The sequence below is a fragment of the Glycine soja genome, chromosome 1, assembly GCF_004193775.1.
Source record: "Glycine soja cultivar W05 chromosome 1, ASM419377v2, whole genome shotgun sequence".
Classification (NCBI taxonomy): Eukaryota; Viridiplantae; Streptophyta; class Magnoliopsida; order Fabales; family Fabaceae; genus Glycine; species Glycine soja.
This window is the reverse complement of record NC_041002.1, coordinates 25,001,805-25,025,703: the sequence shown is the minus strand read 5'-3', so window position 1 is coordinate 25,025,703 and position 23,899 is coordinate 25,001,805. Positions and strand designations below refer to the sequence as shown.

The following is a 23,899-nucleotide window of genomic DNA, read 5'->3' as shown; positions in this document are numbered from 1 at the left end:
TTCTCATGTTGTTCCTTGTTGTAAGCATGCTCACCATGAGTACAGGAACTACATACATCCTGTGTATACAGTGGAAAGTGTCTCCAATGTACACAAAGGATTGTTTGGAGAATTGTGCAACGAAGCGTATTGGCCACCATTTCACGAGCCAATAATCTACCTCGACCCAAACAAGAAAAGAAATTCTAAGGGTCGTCCTGTCTCCTCTCATATCCACGTCGAAATGGATATTTGAGAATCAGATCAACCAAAGCGATGTTCCATGTGTCGCATCTCAGACCATTCAAAGAAAAATTGCTTCCACCGTATAGACTCAAGCCAACAACGTTAAGTTTATGTCATATTCTTTGTATTTTTTAAATTTTGTTCTATTGTTTCAAATTTAAATATTTTGTTCTATTATTGGTAATTTTATATATATTTTGCAATTTAAATATTTTAGTTCAATTCAACTTGTTGGTTACATATGTTTTTTTTAGTTTCAAATATATATTTTAATAACCAAATAAAATGAAAATATAAAGGTCTCTCTCTCTCTCTATATATATATATATATTTTTTGGTAGTCATGGTCAATCAATCAATTATTGCATCAAAAGAACTTTTAAACTAAGAAATAAAAATAAACAATATAAATTAGAAATAAATATTTTTATCAAGAAATAAATTTAAGCAAACACCTCCCTTATCTACTCATTAAAAAATATTTTTTTAAATTTTTTTTTAAGTTTAAACAAACTCATTTATATTTTAAAAACTTAATCAAATAAATCAATCATCGTAAATAAAATATACCCACGTTAAACTATTAAATTTCGAAAGTTTATAAAACTATTAAATTACCTTAGGCGTTAAACTATAATTTTACTTTTTCAAAACTATCAAATTAAAAAAAAAATCTTCTATAGTCTATAATTTTAAGTTTTCAAATAAATATGCTAAAATATAAATGTTTTTGAAATTGAACTTACTAGTTCAAAAACCATCTCATATTAATTAAAATTCCAAACCCTTGTGAAAAATAACAAATAAGTTATAAGTTATAGTAACAAGTAACAACACATCTTCATAGTAGTTAGTAGTAGTATCATTTTAAAATTGCTTTTTAATTAAACAATTTTTAAATAAATCTTATTTCATTTTAGTAAAATATTTTAAAATAAATCTATTTAATAATTATAATATGAATTAGAAAGTAAAATATACGAAGGAATACGTTCGACAGAATATGTGTAAGTATTCTTAATATTTATAAAATAAATTATTATAGTTTATCGTCTTGTTAGGTTAAATATTTTATTTTATTCATGTTTTTCTTTTAAAAAAACAGGTCTCAAACTACAACGTGTTCTCATTTTTTTTTTAAAATTCAATAATACAAAAATAAAATTAAAATAAATAAAAAATACAAAGTGTTCTCAAAATAAAATTATTTTCAGTTTAAACAATTTAAACATAAATATAGATAATTAAAAAGGAAAAATGAAAACAATTTTAAAAAACAAAAAAAATAAAAGAAATAAAAAACAAAATAAAAAATTAATAAATGATTTCTAAATTGAGTTAAAAAAAGTCTAACTTAGAAGTTGATTACTTAGGAATTGATTTGTAAACTAGGTAAAAAAAACATATTTTAGAAATCAATTTTTTAGAAACAGATTTCTAAAGTCCGTTTTTTTTTATAAATAAAACTGTCATCTTGCATAATGATTTATATTATTTGTGTAAATAAAAATTAAGTTATATTATTTAGATAAATATTTATTTATATTATTTGGGTAAAAAAGTCATGGATGCCAGCAGAATAATTAAACTAATATTTAATGCATGAGTGAAAAACTTTTAATAACATTGTGTCATTTACCAAATTCTCCCTTGTAGGCACAACTGGCACTACAGAAGTCAACACAAACGTCTTTCTGAGTTCCGAGTTCTGAGTTCAGAGTTCAGACACATTTAAATCAAAATGCTCGCGGGAGTGGCACTGAACACAGCACTGCCCAGTGGCCACCCGCCACTGCATTCATCCCACGCCCAAAAATTAATTCGAAAAAAACAAAACAGTGTGCGCTTCTTTCTTAATTCATTTCATTTTGCAGTTATGGTAATCCCTTGAATGCACCCTACGACTTTCCATCTCTGCAATATACTACGATTCTTTCAATTAATTCAATTTCTCGTATAAATTGAAACCTTTACTGTTCAGAAGTTGATGAAAACCTAACATTTTTTGCTTTTTCTGAGAATCAGCGGCGTGATGGCGGCAAAACGGCTTATCGTCGTTGTGGAAAGCACCGCCGCCATGGGACCCTATTGGGAGACCATTCTGAGGGATTATCTCGACAAGATTATCAGGTTCTTTTCTCTTCTCTTCCACTTTTTTTCTATCAATTTTAATACTAGTTTCAATTTTTCCTTTCAATTTTTTTTTATTGACAAATATTAGTTTTGTTAGTAGAGGGATCGAACCCGCAACCTTCCTCTTCTTCCATTCTCCCTTAACCATCCAATCCACCTTATATCTCCATTTTTCCTTTCAAATTAGGGGTTTTCTTTTCCTTTCTTTTTTCTTGTTGGTGTGTTAGGTTCTGATTTTGATTTTGGTGCTTTGCTCAAAGTGTGGTTCGTTTTGGTTGCTTGATTGTTATTGATTCAGAAAAGAAAGATAAAAGAAAAAAAAAGAAATTGGGAATTTTCTTTTGTTTTTGATATTAGTTAAGAAACTTTGATTTTGGTGCTGTGCGCAAACTGGTTCGTTTGGGTTGATTGTTATTGATTTCGAAAAAGAAAAAGAGAAACACAGGTGTTGAAAGGTACATGCCTGTTAATATTTTTTTTAAATAATACAAATAAAGAATATAAAATGTTTATTGATGTGGAAACATTTATAATAAAAAATTAACAAATCCTAATAAATAACACATGTCACAAGCAAGGATGAATGAGTTTGATTAAATAGAAAGATGAACATAGGAAAATTGAAAAGAAAGATGAAAGATCTCTAAATTTACCTGAAAAGTTGTCATTTTTTTGGGAAAAACTGATTTAGCTAATACCTAAGGGATAACTAGTTATACCCCCAAGCCACATTTAATCATCTTAGAGTCATTCTCAAGCTGCTTACATTTAAAAAAAAATAAAAATTGTTGAGTAGCCAGGTGTTGAGAAACTGCTCTAACTCAGATTACACTGAATTCACCAAAAATTCCAAAATCCAAATGATCTTTTTCTGAATGATAGTGCCTGCTCTGCTATGTTAAATAGGTAACAGTGTCTGATCCAGTACAAAAGGGCAGGACGATATATTTATTAGTTCTGTACTTGTAAACATAGTATTTTGAGATTTGGAATTCAGCAGAAGTCTTAGCTTGACAAGCTAGTCTAGTTCCTCATCTGCCTAGGACTTTGATATTCAATAAAAACCATGCATTGGCTATCATGCCTAAAGGTTCCATACTTCCACTTCCATTTTTGTTTATATGCAAATTTCAGTTTTCTCCTGTTGTCGTACTGCTCAAGTTATTTTCGAGGTTACACATTGTCATAGAGGATGCAAAGCACCTGTTTTAACCTACTTTGGTATTTGTACAGGTGTTTTGGTGAAAATGTCTCAACTGTGCAGGTAATATGCATTTTGCTTTGATGAAAATTTCACAATCTTCAGTAAAAATGAGAAAATTATAGTATCTAATGTGTCACTGCACACTTCTGATTTATTAGGTTTATATCTTATTAGGTTAATGTCTTAGTAATTTTGATGGACTTCGGAAAGAAGTATTCTTTCCTGATGGCCTGCCAACAGAAGTAGCTAAGCTTTAAGCCTAAAGTTTCTCTTGATGTGGCAAAATACTATTATATATATTAATATTATTAGTTACTACTTTACTAACTGAAAAAAGGTTTTGCTAGCCCATTGATTGTTTAGAGAGGTCAAAAGTGAATTTGTTGAAATCATACTAGTATGTGTGATATTCTTTCTGTCTTGCTGAATAATATGATTGCATGGTTCATCTATTAAATTTATATTTTCCCCTTTCTTTTGCAGAACTCTTCTTCTAGTGTGGAGTTTGCTTTAGTCTCCTATAATACTCATGGATGTTATTCTGGTATAGTTTTGCTAATTTTCTTTTTTCATGTTACAAGAATCATGGCTGTTTAAAAACTGTTGATTCAGAGTTTTTTTTCTTTCAAAACTTATAGAACTAATGTTGCAGCAATACTCTGCCAGTTCATTTTCCTTTTTATTTACAGCTGGCTTGCATTTCTAATAATTTCATACCTTATGTATTACAAAAAGGAAAAAGGAACAAAGAAAAATCATTTCTAAAAATAAAATTTCAGCAACTCACGGGTGTGAAAAATAAAACAAATAGTTTATATTTATAAAATTTGTGCAATGTGTTTTTTTTTCTTAATTGAAAGTTAAACTAGAAACTTGACGAAGGTTATTACAAGAATGATGTACTGTAAGTTGTGTGTCAATGTAGATCACACCTCATGCTATTTATAATATGGAAAAAGGAATCGATATTGGTTAGAAGATTAATCAATCTCAGATTAACGGTAAATAGAATAATCTAATAATAAATATAATATCAGGAATAATATCAAAGCATAATCTCACACTCCCCCTCAAGTTGGACCAGATGTGTGATATGAACCAAGCTTGTTACAAATGTGGTAAACCTTATAGAAACTAAAGGCGGTTCGAGTCGTGTGGTTGTGCCGGATAAACATGGCTTTGCAGCAGCCAACAAAGGCTCGCAATGACGATGGAGACCAGTGTGATGCTCGTTGGAGATGCGTCACGCGATGTGTGCGTGAACCTCACACGCCAAGGCCCTGCATGGGGTTGCGTGCGGCGGTGTTTTGAGTTGGCTGCGCACATGGAGTCGTGGACGATGTGGTGGCCTTTGGCGATGATGATGGGCATTGTTCACCTGTGAAAAAAAAAAGCGGAAAGGTCCACCAGGGACGCCTTGAGGTAGAGGGAGAGAAGACCAATGTGACGTTGGCCAGAGATGCGTCATGAGTCGTGTGTGTGAACTTCATGCACTAGGGCCTTGCACGGGGTCGCGTACGACAATGTTTTGAGTTGGCTACGCATGTGGACAGCGTGGTGGGTCTTCAGCGATGGATGATAGTGGTCGAAGGTGAGGTTTGACGAAAAGGCATCGGGATGTTTGTCTCACAAGGGCAAAGCAGTCGTGCAGTACTATTCACTGTGAATAGGGACTGCGTGAAAAAGGTAAATAGAGGGAAACCTTAAGGAAAAGAGCTCCATTTGACACAAAACTTCTTAGTTAGGGTCGTTTAGGGTGGGTGACCTCATCATTGGACATGCCGTCATAGTGGAGTGTGGAAGTGTTGTTTGGCACATGAGATGTTGGATGCCAATGCCGTAACCACCGTTTTGTAGATCTGTGGAAGGCAAGTTAGATGATGTGGCCATTGGTTGGAAAGATCATTGGAAAAGGTGAAAATACCACATGAAAGCGGAAACAGATGAAAGAGGGTCATTAGAAGAAGGATAGCGAGCAGGAAGGTCCACTAGGACAGTGGGTCGCTGGATAAGTGACGGCGGCTGGTGGTGGCTGGAAAAGGAGAAAGGGTTGTTGGAATAAGTGTAACGGCTAGAAAGGTCCACTAGGGACAATAGGTCTATTGTCCTTGGCGGGGGATAGTTTTCGATATTCCTCTGTCAAGAATAACCTGTGCTTTGATACCATATATGAAGTATTTGCTGTAAGTTGTGTGTCAATGTAGACCACACCTCATGCTATTCATAATATGGAAAAGGGAATCAGTATTGATTACAAGATCAATTATTGATTAATAGGAAATAGAATATTCTACTAATAAATATAATATCAAGAATCATATCAAAACATAATCTCACAGTTATCTATGCCCCATTTATTGAGAATATAATCTCTTGGATTATGGTGCTTGAATTCTGCCTGGCTTTACACTGACAAAATTATATGCAATATAATCTCTTGGTTAGTCTACTGAATATGTTTACTTAGTTCATCATCATTGGATGCAGATTGTCTTGTGCAACGGACTGGCTGGACTAGAGACCCAGATGTTTTCTTCCTGTGGCTATCATCTATACCCTTTAGCGGTGGCGGTTTTAATGATGCAGTGATTGCTGAAGGGCTTGCTGAAGCTCTGATGGTATGCATACTGTCTACATTTAGTTTCCTGTTTGCTTGTATTCTTTCAATGTTCATTTCATATTTATATCCAATCATGATCATTTCTTTATGTTGTTTCCTTTTACTTCTTTACTCTCTCTCACTACACAAATTCACATGTGTATGAGTGTTTTGCTTTCTTATTCTGATTATTGGATTTATTTATTTTGATCAAAATATTCTTATGTAATAGATTGAATAGTGCGGGCTAACATTTGGGGGATATAGGACAAGGTCTGGTTCACAGTGAGAGTTATGGTACTTAGAAAATTTCCCATGTTTAACTATTGGAACTTTGATGTGCATACACATCTCTGATGGAGCACTGAATGTTGAGAGTGAGACTGAGCAAGGCATGGATCACTTATTGGGCTCCAAACAGGACAAGCCCAAGATTTGGAAGGTGTATACCTGTAGGAAAGCGAAGGGGGTAGAGAGTGAGTTAGTTAGAAGCTAACCTGGCAGGTTGTTGTGCCACGCAGCGTGCTATAGGGTGTGTGAAAGAATAGCGGAAGGCAGTTAGTCAATTTCTGGGTAATTTTGGACAGAGAATTTGTTCTGAGGAGCTCGGCTCTGGTGTTTTCCCTCTTGAATGAGCTCAGGCTCTCTTTTAATTTCCATAAATAATACATTCTGTTTTCTGAGGTTTCATTAATTATTAGAAGTGCATATATATCTCAATAGTAATAGTTTAGTGCATGAAAAAACTCTAGGAAACGGGAGAGAATGAGAGCGAAAGAGAGAGAGCGATACACCGGTGAGACAAACGATGGGTGGGTGAGAGTGAGAACCAGAAAGGAGAGGAATGAGAGTGTGAGAGTGAGAGAGAAGGGGGACCCAGGTCTGAATATCATCGAAAATGGGAAAGGGAGGCCGACAGAGCTATGTGGGGGTCAACTGGAGGGACCATCACAATATTTCTTCGTTCTATTTCACTCATTTCCCCGAAGACGCAACGGAGGGCGACCTGTGGCAGCACTTAAAAAAGGTGGGAGATGTAAGAGAGATTTTCATATCCAAGAAGAGAAATAGAAATGGCAGGAGATATGGCTTCGCGAGATTTAAGGGAGTGGATGATGTGAATCAGCTGGAGAGGCGTCTGGACAATATTGTGTTGGGAGGATTAAAACTATATGTTAACATTCCAAAATACGACAGAGCTGCACATGGATGGAGACAACCAGAGAATAGAGTCCCACCACTCACTAGACAACAGACTCAGGAAAGGAGAGGAGGATACTAGACAAAGAAATACCAAGAGGTTCCGGACCTTAAGCGTGAAACATTTGCGGACGTTGTTGCGAGGAGAAATCCAAGAATGGCCCAGCAGATTCCACCAACAGGTGCGAAATATGTAAACCATAGTTCCAGTTCGGAAGTGCACCTTGACATACCGCTATCAGGGAGAAAATGGCTGCAGGACGCATGGGTGGGGAGACTAAAAAATCTCACCATGTTTGATAGACTTGAGGAAGACATGCTATGGGATTTTGGACTGAACACAATGCCGAAATATATTGGGGACGACATGGTTATGATCCTTGGACTTACAGAAGAAAAGGCCAGACAAATGATGGAGAGGGAGGAAGAGGGGAGGGATGTCCTGTTTTGTTCGCTAGAAAGATGGAACCCGATAGTGAGAGCAGGTTATAGACTCACATGGGTGCAGGTGTGGGGAATACCTCTAATGGCTTTGGACTCGCAACAGATGACGAAGATAGTGGCGGGAATTGGAAAAGCGGTGGATGTCGACGATGATGTTGAGGAATTGAGGAAAATGGATAGGGCTAGGATCCTGGTAAAGACACCATGGCCGGCGTTGATTCAACACACAGTAAAAGTTCATATCCAAGGGGAAGTTTTCACGGTAAGAGTAATAGAAGAAAACGGGGCATACTCCACTACTTGTCGATGTCGGGGGGGGGGGGGGGGCGGAGTACAGCTCATCGGAGGATATCTTGTTGGAGGAAAGCGAAATGGTTGCGCCGTGGGTGACGGGGGAGACAGAGGAGATGGCGATTTGGGAAGAGATGATGGAGAAGACGATGGGGCGAAGAATGCCGCCGGAACTGACGACGGCGTTGGAGAAGGAGCATTATTACAGTGCATCGGAACCGGTGTCGGTAAGATCATTATCCATTGGGTGCAACCAAATCCATGACCCAGTGGATAAGATTGTGGACCAAGGGCTCAAGATGCACGACCAGACCCAGGATAACAGAGAAGGTGACGGAGCAGCCAAACACCAAATCGTGGAGCTAGTGGCGGTCAGCGAAGGCGGAGAAAAACTAGGTGTGCTTGCTACGGCGGAGACGCTGATGGAGGAGGCTATCCACGGCACGGCAGAAGTGGAACCTGTCCCGCTTTTACCCGCTGGTCGAGATTCGGGAAACGAACCAGAGGATAATTGCATGGATCGTAATGATCGTGCTAAGGACCGCTACAAGGTCAGCGCTGACAGGGATGGCGCAACCAAACCCCAAAACGCAACCTACGAAGGGGACAGCATAGGAGTGGAGGAGCCAGAGTTGGGCGATTTAGGGAAAGAAAGCCCTTACGGGATTTGAACCCCTGCAAGGAAGTGAGAGAAGAAGCATGAAGAAGGAAAGGTGGGTACAGAGGAGACCGTTGAAGCTTTTGAAAAAGGTGAGCCTCAAATAAAAGGGGCAGTGGCACGTGACATGGAGGTGGGAGAAATAAGTGGGCTGGGTTTTACTACCTACACCCCCAACACATTAGTAACCCAGCAGGAGATTATTAATTCAACAGCCCAAGGAAACAAGACAAATTCCTTCAGTGTGTATTTGTGAAAAAGAAGCTGCAAAAAGAAAATATACAATATTTGCTCACAGAACCATACGGAGGTAAATGAGGAAGAGCAAATAGCTACAACTCGACAGGATAGAAAAATAGATACGCACATGCAGATAAGTGACCAAGAGCAAGAAGGCCAGCACTTTTAAGGTGAAAAATCATCACAACAGGGAGCAGACCAGGACATAAATTATATTCAGGAGGCCGGAAAACTATGGGAGATGACAAAAGAGTTAGGAGTGTCATATCAGAATGGGCAGGAGAACCACATGCAGCAATTAGTATACATGAAAGAAAGGGACATGACAGAGCCACAAAGATTGGGAGGAAGGAAACTTTGTCAATGAATATCATCACATACAATGTAAGAGATTTAGGGAGGGGGGTAAAGTGGCCGGCAATTAGAAGGATGATCATCAAGCAAAAGATAGATATGTTGTGCCTTCAGGAAACCAAAAAGGAGGTGGTTGAGAGATCTATGTGTCAATCTTTATGGGGGGAATCTGAGGTTAGGTGGGGTGACCAGCCTGCAGTTAACACGGCTAGTGGTATTTTGTGCCTATGGAGCGACAAGACTTTCAAACTTGAGAGGAAGATAATTGGGACTGGTTTTCGTATTCTTGGTTGGGAAGTGGATTCAAGAGGCTCAAACAGTGAATATTATAAGCATCTACTCACCATGTGACATTCAAAGTAAGCGAGTATTATGGGAGTCTATCAAACAACTGAAATCTCAGAGCCCAGGTGGATTATGGTGCATTTTGGGAGATTTCAACAGTATTAGAAATTCTTTAGAGAGATTTGGTGCGTGCCTCAGGAGCTTGTAGGATTGTGGGTCTAGAGAATTCAACGCATGGATTGAAGATCTGGAGGTTGAGGAAGCGCCATGGGTGGACAGCAAGTATACATGGGTAAAACCTAATGGATCAGCAAGGAGCAAGTTGGATAGATTCTTCATATCTCCATAATGGCTTTCCAGATGGCCTGGATCAACTCTACACAATGGAGAGGAATTTCTCTGACCATTGTCCGGTACTACTTCGATCTAAAAGTATTGATTGGGGCCCTAAGCCTTTCAGAATCATGGATTGCTGGTTAAATGACACCTCGTTCAAGAAAGCTGTTGAGGAGAGCTGGACATCCAACCAGCAGAGTGGGTGGGGAGGTTATGTTCTAAAAGAAAAAATAAAAGCCCTCAAGAACAGACTTAAGGTGTGGAATAGAGAACAATTTGGGGATACTTTTAACAAATACATGAAGATTCAAGAAGATTTGAATAAGATGGAAGAGGTTACAGTTGACAGACAGTTATCTTATCTGGAGGTGATGACCAGGAAGCAGCTTCAGGAGGATTTATGGGTGGCGGCTCGATCACATGAGTCGTTACTAAGACAGAAGGCAAGATCTAGATGGATCAAAGAAGTCGACTGCAATTCTAGATACTTCCATCTCATGATCAATGCTAGTAGAAGAAATAATTGCCTGAAAGGGTTGTTGATTGATGGGACATGGTCGGAGGAGCCGGCAACAGTCAAAGAGGCAGTGAAGGTGTTCTTTGAGCAACGGTTTCAAGAGAATGTGATTGACAGACCTACTTTGGATGGATTATGTTTCCAGACCATAGATAATCACCAAAATGAGACGTTGGTGCAGCATTTTCAGGAGGAGGAGGTAAAAAGGGCTGTATGGGAATGTGGGAGTGATAAGAGTCCGGGACCAGATGGATTAACCTTCAAATTCATCAAACAATTCTGGCATATCATCAAGCCCGATGTCCTGCGCTTCTTGAATGAATTCTATGTCAATGAAATTTTTTCAAAGGGCTTGAATGCATCTTTCATAGCCTTGATACCCAAGGTACCGGATCCCCAAATACTGAGCGACTACCGACTTATCTCATTGATAGGATGCACATATAAGATAGTTGCGAAGATACTGGCTAATAGATTGAAGAATGTTATGCCTTTTATTATACATGAAAGGCAATCAACATTTTTAGAAGGAAGACACATGTTACATAGCGTATTGATTGCAAACGAGGTCGTTGATGAGGCCAAAAGGTACCAAAAACCGTGCTTGGTATTCAAAGTGGATTATGAGAAGGCGTATGATTCTGTGTCTTGGGGATTTCTAATTTATATGTTGAAAAGAATGGGTTTCTGCTCCTAATGGATTCAGTGGGTGGAGGGGTGTCTAAAATCAGCATCTGTTTCAGTCCTCGTGAATGGTAGCCCTTCAGCACAATTCAAGCCTCAGAGAGGGCTCAGACAAGGAGACCCATTATCACCTTTCCTCTTTAATATAGTGGCAGAGGCACTCTATGGCATTATGTCACAAGCGCTCCAGAAGGGTTTGTTCAGGGGCTTCTTAGTTGGTAAAAACAAGGTGGAGGTTAGTCTGCTCCAGTATGCGGATGACACAATCTTCTTTGGGGAGGCATCAATGGAGAATGTGAGAGCAATTAAAGCAATATTGAGGGCTTTCGAGTTAGTGTCGGACCTCAAAATTAACTTTGCTAAGAGTGGCTTTGGTGCTTTTGGGGTGTCGGATTCATGGAAAAATGAGGCAGCTGATTACCTCAATTGTAGCATGTTGACATTCCCTTTCACATACCTTGGTGTTCCTATTGGAGCAAATCCGAGATCATATCAGACATGGGTCCTTATCATATCTAAGTGTGAGAGAAAGTTAGCGAAATGGAAGCAAAGACACTTGTCTTTTGGGGGGAGAGTGACTCTTATAAAGTCAGTGCTAACGTCCATTCCTATTTACTTTTTCTCTTTTTTCAGGGTACTCGATAAGGTCGTGGATAAGTTAGTCAGAATTCAAAGAAGGTTTCTATGGGGAGGGGATCAGGAGCAACACAAAATAGCTTGGGTCAAATGGGAAACTGTATGCTTGCAAAAGGAAGATGGGGGACTGGGAGTCAAAGATATTAACTTATTCAATTCATCACTGCTGGGCAAGTGGAAGTGGAACTTGTTTCATAGTCAAGGGGAGTTGTGGGCTAGGGTATTAGAATCGAAGTATGTTGGATGGAGGGGTTTAAGCGAAATAACTAGAGGGAAGGGCGAATCGGTATGGTGGAGGGATCTAAAGCTAGTGCTTAATCAATCGCATCATGGAGCGATAATGAAGAATAAAACAGCATGGAGGGTTGGTTGTGGGGATAAGTTCAAATTTTGGGAGGATGCATGGATGGGGGGAGAGGAGCCATTACTTGCAAGATTCCCTAGGTTGTATAGCATTTCTACTCAGCAACACCAAAGTATACAGCATATGGGGGCCATCAAAGATGCAGGTTGGGAATGGGACTTTAGGTGGAGAAGACCACTGTTTGATAGCGAAGTAGATTTGGCGGTGTCATTCTTATCAGATGTTACAAGCCACCCAATTCAGCCACACAAAACTGATCAATGGGTGTGAAAGGCAGACCCGGGTGGGCAGTACACGGCTAAATCAGCCTACTATGTGTTTCGGGGGGAAATAGTTGAACAGCAACAAGATGGAGCGTTTGAGGAGCTGTGAAAGATCAAGCTTCCGTCGAAAATTGTTATATTTGCATGGAGACTAATAAGAGATAGACTACCAACTAGAGTAAACTTGCGGAGGCGACAGATTCAGCTTGGAGATTCACGATGTCCATTCTGCGGAGTTGAGGAGGAGAGTGCAGGTCACCTATTCTTCTTGTGCAGAAAGATCATTCCAATATGGTGGGAATCTTTATCTTGGGTGAACTTGTCGGGTGCTTTCCTAAACCATCCAAGGCACCACTTTCTTCAACATATTTATGGAGTGACAGAGGGAATGAGGTCTAATAGATGGAAATGGTGGTGGATGACACTGACATGGACCATTTGGAAGCACAGGAATACTATTATCTTCTCAAATGGCTCATTCAATGCCAACGGAATCCTAGATGATGCAATTTTCTTACTATGGACGTGGCTCACAAATTTGGAGAAGGATTTTAATACACACTATAATTACTGGTCTTCCAACATCAGAGCAGGGTTCCTAAATAGAATAGGATAGAATATTAGTGCAGATTTCTGTATAACCTATATGTTCTTTCAGATTGGTTCAAACTGTGTTGGGGCCAAATCTGGACTGCTACTTGTATTGTCGGTACCTCTGGTACTCAATTAATATATAATATTATGTTTGCTGATAAAAAAAAATAGTTTAGTGCATGAAAAAAGAATTTAACTACAAAATAATTCAAGTGTTTGAGCTAAATAATGGTGGATCACTGTGGTAGTTATACTGCTGTGCAGTTTTAGTGGCAGATGTATGTTTGAACTGAATTTAAGTTAACGAAAATGATCTTATAAAGCAAGTTCAGGAGCTGAGTTGGAATGCTCACAATTTTCATTATAGTTGAACCACAGTTATTAGTAGTGCACTTTCACAGTGATATCACAGTGTAGTGGCTGTCAGCCCCTACAAAAATTGATTCGTGCTGCATTTTCCCTTCGCTTTCACCATTGTATCCCCGAAATCTTGGTGCTATAAAGCTTCTATATTGAGGGGTTTAAACCTTTTTTGGCCCTTGAAACCATGCCATTTTGGCAGTTTCTTAAAGGCAATCTTGACATTTTCCATTCCTTTATCAGAACATAACCCTAACCCAATTGTTCTTCCACACTTCTCATCTTTTCTATTTGAGAATCGAGACCCACTTTGTGACTAACACCTTTGTTGAAAGTGTGTGTAGTTTGGTGTATAGTAGCTATCATAGTTCAGCTTTAATCAGAGGACAGCTGTGTGTGTCATTGTGAACAGCTGTCCCTCTCTCTCTCTTTGTACTCTATATACATGTGTCTATTTGAAAAGCAATAGATGAGATGAGTGTGTGAGATTTTTCACACAAAATTCAAATTTCAACTTGGCATCAGAGCGGGTTCTCCGGCCACTGTTCGTCGCCGCTGTCTAATTTTCCGGCGAAACCAGGGTTGGGTGCACCTTGAGGAGCGCGACCCAACCCTGCAAGTCGCGTGGCCAGAAGGTCATCCACGCGCCACCACAATCGCGCATCATTTCCGGCGCGTGAAGGCCACGCACCGCCTTCCTACTGTCGGAATCTCGCCAGACCAACTCCAGTAGCTTCATCGGCCAGTCTTGAGTATGGTTCAACCCTTGGTTTTCGGTTTTGACCACTTGGAACGTGTCAGCCTCGCGTTTCCTCTTTTTTCTCTATTAGTGTTTCGTCTTTTTGACCAGAAATGGCTGCTTCCGGCCCTGTGGAACCTCCACTATCACTAATGCAAAACTCAACTGGAAAAACTACCTATCTTGGTCAGCTTCAGTGGAGTTGTGATTTCTTGGCCAAGGACATCATGACCACTTGGAAAAGGGAGTTAGTGCTGTCCCAAACGACAAGAAAGCTGAGTGGGAAAAACTTGATTTTCAATTGTGTGCTGTGTTATGAGAATCTGTGGAGCCGAATGTTTTGGAAATCCTTAGATCATTCAAAACATGTTGCTCCTGTTGGAAGAAGGCCCAAGAGATATTTGCAAACGACATTCAAAGCCTCTTTGATGCAACCCAGAAAGTTGCTGCTCTCAAACAAACCAACCATGATATGATTGCACACGTAGGTAAAGCTCGAGCGGCAGTGGAAGAGCTGAAGAGGTTTCTTGTGGTTGATTCGTTGGAGGAAGTAAATAGGAAACTGAACAAGTTTTATATGGTTCTGATTTTGAGAAGTCTACATTCAGATTTTGATCATGTGTGTGATCAAGTTCTTGCTGGTGATCAAGTTCCGTCAATGGACTTCTTCATTACTAGACTTCTTCGTGTGCCCCAGGTGTTGAAAGATGAAAACTTAGCTGAAGTCGTGGAAACATCAGCCATGGATGCACCTCGTGGAAGAAAAGGAGGTCGCAACAATAGAGGAGGCCGTAGTGGAAGGAGTGGACATCCTTAATGCACCTATTGCAAGGGGATGGATCACACATAAGAAAATTGTTACTCCTTACATGACTTTCCTGATAAAGTAGCCCATGTCTCTAAAGCTGAAAAATCAGAGTCTAAGTTCTCTGATGAGGAGTACCAAGAATATTTGCGGCTCAAATCTGAAAATTCCAGCAACCAAGCACAATCTTTCTCTGTACCATGTATCTCAACAGCATGTATTTCTCAATCTATGGAAGGTCCTAGTCCTTGGATACTTGATCCAGGTGCCTTTGATCATATCTCTGGTAACAAATCATCCTTTTCATCCATGTCTTTTCCAAAAACTCCTCACTTTGTTACTGTAGCTAATGGGTTCAAAGTTGCATATCAAGGAATTGGTCAAGTTTCTTTGTCTTCTTCATTAAAGTTGAACTCTGTGTTATTTATTCCTCATTCTCCCTATAACCTAATTTCTTTAAGTCAGTTGACTCGTTCGTTTAATTGTTCAGTAACCTTTAATGCTAATTCTTTTGTTATTCAGGAACATGGTATGGGTCGTCTGATTGGAGAAGGACGTGAATCACGAGGACTTTATTACTTAGAATCCAACTTTCCTGTGTCCTGTTTTGCAACTTCAGAACTCAAGCTTTTGCATCGTCTGGGTCATCCAAGTCTACCCAAGTTGAAAATGATGGTTCCTAGTCTTAAGAATCTTCAAGTCTTAGAATGTGAGTCTTGTCAACTAGAAAAACATGTTAGATCATCATTTCCCAAAACTACACAAAGATGTAACTCGACTTTCTCTATCATTCATTCTGATATTTGGGGACCAAGTCGTGTTACATCTTTTGATTTTTGACATTTTGTAACATTTATTGATGAATTCTCCAAATGTACTTGGGTTTATCTAATGAAGGACAAATATGAACTTTTGCCTATATTCATGTCTTTCTTTAATGAAATTAAGAACCAATTTGGAAAAATCATTAAAATTTTCAGAAGTGATAATGCTAAAGAATATTTTTCTCATGATTTATCCTCATTTTTATCCTCAAAAGGTATTTTACATTAGTCCACATGTCCTCATAGATCACAACAAAATGACATAGCAGAGAGAAAGAATCGTCATCTCCTTGAAACTGCATATTCCCTGATGTTCCTACACACCATTGAGGAGATGGAGTTCTTACTGCCTGTTTCCTAATAAACAAAATGCCTTCTTCTCTTGAAAACCAAATCCCTCACTCCATTATTTTTCCTCATGATCCATTATATCATGTTTCTCCTAGAGTATTTGGTTGTACTTGTTTTGTTCATGATCTCTCTCCTGGTTTAGACAAACTCTCTGCTAAGGCCATCAAATGTGTTTTTTTGGGTTATTCTCGTCTTCAAAAGGGTTACAAATGTTATTCTCCAACCACAATACGATACTATATGTCTGCTGATGTAACTTTTTTTGAGGACAAACCCTTCTTCTCACCCTCCTTGGACTATCCTTCTTCTCTCCAGCAAGTCCTCCCAGTTCCATATCCTTGTCCACTAGGTAATTCCAGTCAAAATGTTAGTGGAATCCCATCTCCTCCACCAAGTTCAGCTGAAGTTGCTCCTCCACCTCTTATTACATATCAACGTAGGACATGGCAAGTTGGTTCTACAGTGCCTGAGTCTTCTCTTCGTGATTCTCATCCTCCTCCAACAGATCCTCAAACCATGAATCCTTCTTCCTCTACTTCTTCTCATCACTCTGATTTAGATTGACCTATTGCCATCAGGAAAGGTACTCGATCTACTCGTAATCCTCATCCTATTTATAATTTCTTGAGTTATCATCGGTTATCTCCTTCATATTTTTCTTTTGTTTTCTCGTTGTCTTCTCTTACTGTTCCTACCAATATTCATGAGGCACTTGATCATTCTGGATGACAACAGACCATGATTGATGAAATGCAGACTCTTGAACAAAATGGTACTTGGGAACTTGTTCCTCTTCCTCTTGACAAGAAAACTGTTGGCTGCAGGTGGGTCTATACTATTAAGATTGGGCCTAATGGTGAGGCTGATCGGCTTAAGGCTCGGTTAGTAGCTAAAGGATGCACTCAAATTTATGGCCTTGATTATTGTGATACTTTTTCTCATGTAGCTAAAATCACTACTGTTCGTTTGTTTCTTGCTATGGTTGCCATGCGTCGCTGGCCCCTCCATCAACTTGACATTAAAAATGTCTTCCTTCATGGTGATCTTGAGGAGGAAATTTATATGGAGCAACCCCCTGGATTTGTTGTTCAGGGGAAGTATGGTCTTGTGTGCAAGCTACACCGGTCTCTCTATGGGTTGAAGCAATCTCCTTGAGCTTGGTTTGATAAATTTAGTCATATTGTCCAACTTTTTGGGCTGAAACGAAGTGAAGTAGATCATTTTGTTTTTTATTGTCATACATCTCCTGGAAAGTGTGTTTATCTAATGGTCTATGTTGATGATATAGTGATTCCAGGAAATGATGCTACTAAGATTGTCCAGCTAAAAGAGCACTTGTTCGGTCATTTCCAGACCAAAGACCTGGGATATTTGAAGTACTTCCTTGGTATTGAGGAGGCTGAATCAGAAGATGGTGTTGTAATCTTACTGAGGAAGTATGCTTTTGATATTCTGGAGGAAACAGGCATGCAAAATTGTAGACCTGTTGATAGTCCTATGGATCCTAATCTGAAGCTCATGGCAGATCAAAGTGAAATCTACCCTGATCCTGAGATATAGGAGACTTGTGGAAAAACTCATCTATCTCACCATTACAAGACCGGATATTTCCTTTGTTGTTGGGGTGGTTAGCCAATTTATGCAAAATCCTCATGTTGATCATTGGAATGCCGTTATGCGTATTCTCAGATATGTAAAGAGAGCTCCAGAACAAGGATTGTTGTATGAAGACAAGGGTAACACTCAAGTCTCTGCGTATTGTGATGTGGATTGGGCTGGTTGTCCTATGGATAGGAGATTTACCTCAGGATATTGTGTTTTCATTGGGGGAAATATTATCTCTTGGAAAAGCAAGAAGCAAACTGTTGTTGCTCGATCCAATGCAGAGGCTGAATATCGATCTATGGCTATGGTTACATGTGAACTTTTTTTTTTTTAGAAGGCATAAAATATATAATATTATTAATAAGAACATTAGTGATTTCGAACTTAATGATTTGGATAGAAGTATGGTACTTGATAGAACATTATGGCGGAAGTTGATTCATGTAGCCGACCCCACCTAGTGGGATAAGGCGTTGTTGTTGTTGTTGTATTAATAAGAACATTAGTACCAGAAGTACTAAAGTGAAATTTACAACAGCAGCTATGCTGCCAGCCTCCCAAAAAACAAAATAAACCCATCACAAGTCCCCACCAACATCAAAGCACCCATGTTAACCAAAGGCCTCCATAAGGTTGGAAGACCAATGGTTAAAAGGAATATTAAAATCTTTATCCCTAGCTTTGTACCAGGACCAAGCTAAGAATAAGGCATCATCCATCACTTTGGAAGATACAAAAGGAATACCCTGAAAAATCAGTAAGTTCCTATGCTTCCAAATAGCAAAAGTTAAGGCAATCCACCACCCACACCATCTAGAGTGGTTTCTCCCTACAACAAAGCCTTCACAAAATAAACTGAAATGACTTGCTGGAGAAGTAGGGAATGCTCCAATAGCCTGAATCCATCTCAAGGTTTCCCACCACAGGCCAATAGTTTGAGTGCAATGAAAGAAAAGATGACCTGCCTCCTCCTGCTCCTCATGGCAAAGAGGGCAAATAGATTCCTGCAGACCCACGTTTCTTCTTTGAAGATTAGCTCTAGTAGGGAGCCTATCCTTGATAAGCCTCCAAGTGAAAATGGCAGCCTTTGGGGGAATTTTTAATTTCCAAATAAGCTGAAAGTTCCTCCCATCTGAGGCAGATGTATTTTGATTTGATAGGAGTCTATAAGCTGACCTAGTAGAGTATATCCCAGTAGGATCAGCTTTCCACAGTAAGGTATCTTTCAAGTGACACTAGATAGGATAAGCACTAATCTCTTCCATGAAAGCCACAGCTACTCCCTCCTCATGTTCGAATAAGTGTCTCCTCCATTTCAAATCCCATCTCCAAATGTTCTGGTAGAAGCTACCCATGGTTGAAATAAGATCATTTTGCTGCTTACTAATGGTGAAGAGCTGAGAGTATTTATGTTCCAAGCTGCAGCCTTCTCCCAGCCAATTGTCTTTCCAAAATCGAATTTTATCCCCACAACCTGCCTTCCAAGCCAGATTTTGATGAATAATCTTGAAGTTATTGTGCTGATATAGCTTCCTGAGGTCCCTCCACCAATGAGAATCCCAACAATGGACTCTGCCATTCTGCAAGACTGGCCATCCCCCATACTTGGAATTTATAACCCTGACCTAGAACTGGTTCTGCTTAGAATGTAAATCCCAAATCCATCTTCCCATGAGAGCAGCATTAAATTTGGGCAGATTTTTGATTCCCAAATGAACTTATGTGGATTAAGCAATTCCTCCAGGAGTTGAGATTCTGTGAAGTGGTGCAAATGAAGTTATATTATGATAAACAGGCAGCTCTTCACATTGCCTCAAATCCAGTCTTTCATGAGCGGATTAAGCACATAGAGATTGATTGTCATTTCATTAGAGAGAAATTATTGTCCAAGGAGATTACCACTGAGTTTATTAATTCTAATGATCAGCCAGCAAATATTTTGACTAAGTCCTTAAGGGGAACTAGGATTCAATCTATATGTTCCAAGCTTGGTGCATATGATTTGTATACTCCGGCTTGAGGGGTAGTGTTGAAAGTGTGTGTAGTTTGGTGTATAGTAGCTATCATAGTTCCGCTTTAATCAGCGGACAGCTGTGTGTGTCATTGTGAACAGCTGTCCCTCTCTCTCTCTTTGTACTCTATATATATGTGTCTATTTGAAAAGCAATAGATGAGATGAGTGTGTGAGATTTTTCGCACAAAATTCAAATTTCAACTACCTTCTACTATGTGCAGCCAGAGTCACCCATTCTGTTATGTGCATAGAGTAGTACATACAGAGTTTTCTGTTTTGTGTGAAAAACAGAGCAACGTGCACTCTATTTTAAGTTATGATATTCAGAATCTTATCATTTTGTTATTACTTTTCTTTGGGTTAGGTGCATTCTATTTGGCCCCTCACCTCAAAGCATTCGAACTTAGAAGCCCCTACTCCGACACTTTTTTACCCCCCTCCTCTTGTTTTTGTCGTTATTGAGGATTTTCATATCATCTAATCTAACCCTTTGTGCTTCTATCTCTTTCTTTCTCTTAAAATTCTTTTTGATCCAGAAACACTGCAGCAAAGCCATTCAATGTCTTTTTCTGTTAGAGAAGAAAAATTCCTTATGAACTATAATAAATGTAAAACGTTTAACATTCTTAATTGGTATTTCCATTTGGACTGAATCTTTGTTCTTTGAGGCTACATTTTTCCTGAATCTGTGCTTTTCTTTTCCATTTCTGGATAGTCTAGTCTATTCGGTGGATGTATTCATTTCTTTTAATGCCTTTCTGTTGCTAATCATAATTAGTGTACTAATAACTGGATCTCCATACACTTATTTTGGATATTTTTTGATAGCTTCAATGCATTTTTGTGAGTGTAAAGTCTTTAGCAATTTCAGTGTGATAAGTCCTTCATAGTTCATATTCTATAATAGATTTTTCTAAATTGAAGTACATAATTTAAAACTTTTATTTAGAAAATTTATGGGCATCTCTTTGCCCTCAAAGATAGTTTTTGATCCTCACACTCAATGTTGGAATGCTTAGATGTTCCCAAATTCTCAAAGTGGAGACCCTAATCAGCAGAATGTGGAAATCCATCAGCATTGTATCCTTGTTGCAGCAAGTAATCCTTATCCGTTGCGGACACCAATTTGTGTTCCACAACTGCAGAACCTAGAGCAGAGTGAAACCATTGAATCATTCCCAGGGAACTGTTTGTATGATGCTGAAGCTGTAGCTAAAGCATTTCCTCAGGTATTTTGTTTTATCTATCTATATTTATTTATTTTTAATGGAACTCTGTTTTCGTTTGCTGTCAACTTAGTCTATGCATGTTCACTTTGATTTATGTATGTGATCTTCTGCTTGCAGTTTTCTATTTCTCTGTCAGTCATATGCCCGAAACAACTGCCCAAAATTAAAGCCATCTACAATGCAGTAAGGATGGCTTATCACTCTTCTACTAAAATTTTAACGTCTTTATATGTTTACTTCTAATATGATGGCAAACAAAATGTGTTATGTACCTGCTGTCTAAAATTAAGTAATGGTGCGTTTGATTCAACATTAAAAGGATTGAGAGAGGAAAAGAGAGAGAGAGGTTTGAGATTGAGAAACTGATATTTTCAACCCAAGTCACAACTGATTACTGTTACAGATTATATAGATGATCTGACAACTAACAACCTAACTGTCAACTAACCTAAGTTAGTTGACAGATGTTACAAAGCAATTAGACACTAACTAACTAGACTCTCAACAGATAACAGTCTAACTACTAACTGCAGTGGTTAGAATATCAGTTAACTAACAGAAAGCAAAAAAGAAAGCACTGCGAGTAATGAATACTCCCCCGCAAGCACATGAGGGGTAGGAAGAATGTCTTACAACCACTCTGATCTTGGTCCTGAATGAAAGAAAAGAAGAGGGAGGGAGAGCCTTGGTGAGAATATCAGCCAGTTGATCCATGGCAGGTACATGAACCACATTTAGTTGTTTAGTGAGGACTTTCTCTCTGACAAAAAACAGATCCAGCTCCATATGATTGGTTCTTGAGTGAAGAACATGATTATGAGCTAATGAAACAGTGCTGGTGTGGTCACAGAATAATAGGTGTAGTGTGAGCTACTTGGAGTTCAGAAAGAAGAGACTGAATCCAAGTAACCTCTGCTGCAATAAGGGCCATGCTTCTATACTCTGCCTCAGTACTAGATCTTGCAACAACTAATAGCTTCTTAGACCACCAAGAGATGAGATTAGGTCCAAGAAAAATGGCAGCTCCAGAAGAAAAGCTCCTATCATCTGGATCAGAGGCCCAATCCACATCATAATAGGCATGAAGGGAAAAGGGATGCCTAAGAGAAATAGACTGAAAATGAAGACCCCAAGAAACTGTACCCTTAAGATACCTTAGAGTCCTTTTTACAGCCAACCAGTGTTGCTCAGAGGGTTTAGACATGAACTGACAAACCTTGTTGACAGAGAAACTGATCTCTGGTCTTGTAATAGTAGCATACTGTAAAGCATCAACAATGGACCTATACAAGGTAGGATCAAGTCTTCAAAGCCAAATTTGGTCAATTTACAGCCCCCAACCATAGGAGAAGAGATAGGATTTGATTCATCCATTTTAGTTTTTGCCAGGAGATCTCTGATGTATTTTGATTGCGGTGGGGAGGAAGGAGGAGAAACAGAAGGTGAAATCGATGTGGAAGCCATGAGCAGCAAAAAAGAATCAACCTAAGCTCTGATACCATAAAAGGATAGAGAGAATTTGAGAGAGGAAAAGAGAAAGAGAGACAGAGTTTTGAGATTGAGAAACTGATATTATTCAACCCAAGTCACAATTGATTACTGTTACGGATTATATAGATGATCTGACAACTAACAACCTAACTGTCAACTAACCTGACAGCTGTTACAAAGCAGTTAGACACTTACTAACTAGACTCTAAACTGATAACAGTCTAACTACTAACTAAAGTGGTTAGAATATCAGTTAACTAACAGAAAGCAAAAAAGAAAGCACTGCGAGTAATGAATACTCCCTTATAAACATTGAAAATTTGAGAATTGAATTTTGAGTTACAAAATCTTATGCTGTGAGTGAAGTTGTAACGTTCAAAATCATTTTTATTTCAAGTTCTGGATTTGTATTAAATGAATAAAACAATAAATTAATCTATACTGAAAGAAACCATTGTCTTTTAATAATTTTCACAAGGATAAGGTTTACATGTTTACATGCTGGATGTTTTCAGCACCTTGTTACTGAAATTCCATCTTTGTTTGTTCCAAAGAAGCATGGTATTGACGCAGACACTGGATGTGGCATTAACATTAATACCAATATAATGACCCAGTTAGCATTTTAAAGTATTCTGTGGTGTCTAACATGAAGTATTGAAAATCCAATGTATGTCTAAAACACAAGCATTTCATTCATTCAACTATTCTTCAAGTGTCTGTTTGACTGTCTTAAATTTTGAGCACTAAATTGATTTTTATTATATAGCCCCTAAAGCCATATTAATTCTATGATTTTTTTTCATAGAAAAAATTAACATGTTGCACATATTGGTGGAAAGTTGAAGTAGTAGATTTAATACAGTCTGCTGATTGCTAGAGTTTTGAATTAATGTATTTGTTTTTTGGCTTAAATATGTTTTTGATCCCTAATAAATATCCAAATTTTTCATTTGCTCCCTAATAAATTTTTGTTTTGCGTTGAGTTTCTAATAAACACTTTTTTTAGTCCCTAATAGATTAATGAATTTTGTGTTTGTTCCTTGATAAACTTTTTTCATTTGTTATTAGTCGGGACTAAAACAAAATTCGCTAATTTGCAGGTAGCAAACACAAAATTCACTAATTTATGAGGGACTAAAACAAAATGTTAAGAACCAAAAATAAAATTGTTGTTTTATTAGGGACTCAATGCAGAACAAAAATTTATTAAGGAACAAATGCAAAAATTGAATATTTATTAGGGATCAAAAACATACTTAATCCTTGTTTTTTCCCCTTGCTTTTCTAATTGAGCAAGCATAATGAAACTGTTGAAATTATAGGGTTTCGCCAGAGAAAGGAGGAGAAAGAAATGGAATGAACAACATAAGATTATAATGATATGGTTTGTAATAATTTCATACAAAATATTGACTAAATGGTTAAGCCTAAGCCCTCAAATACAATTAGAC

General features: G+C 38.4%; 1 protein-coding gene across 9 annotated transcripts in view; it reads left to right on the top strand.

Moving 5' to 3' along the window:
- The first annotated feature begins 1,895 nt into the window (after nt 1-1,895).
- Nucleotides 1,896-23,899, top strand: part of LOC114413682 (mediator of RNA polymerase II transcription subunit 25-like) — a 35,318-nt gene continuing 13,314 nt past the window's right edge. For 8 of the 9 annotated variants that reach the window (XM_028378213.1, XM_028378258.1, XM_028378252.1 and 5 more), the window contains exons 1-7: nt 1,897-2,104; nt 2,251-2,355; nt 3,592-3,622; nt 4,046-4,106; nt 6,050-6,180; nt 20,745-20,954; nt 21,072-21,137. In XM_028378213.1, coding sequence (XP_028234014.1) covers nt 2,258-2,355; nt 3,592-3,622; nt 4,046-4,106; nt 6,050-6,180; nt 20,745-20,954; nt 21,072-21,137 — 597 coding nt within the window. In that variant the 5' untranslated portion in view covers nt 1,897-2,104; nt 2,251-2,257. Of the gene's footprint in view, nt 2,105-2,250; nt 2,356-3,591; nt 3,623-4,045; nt 4,107-6,049; nt 6,181-20,744; nt 20,955-21,071; nt 21,138-23,899 lie in introns of all 9 variants that reach the window. The other variant, XM_028378207.1, reaches the window with a different exon arrangement.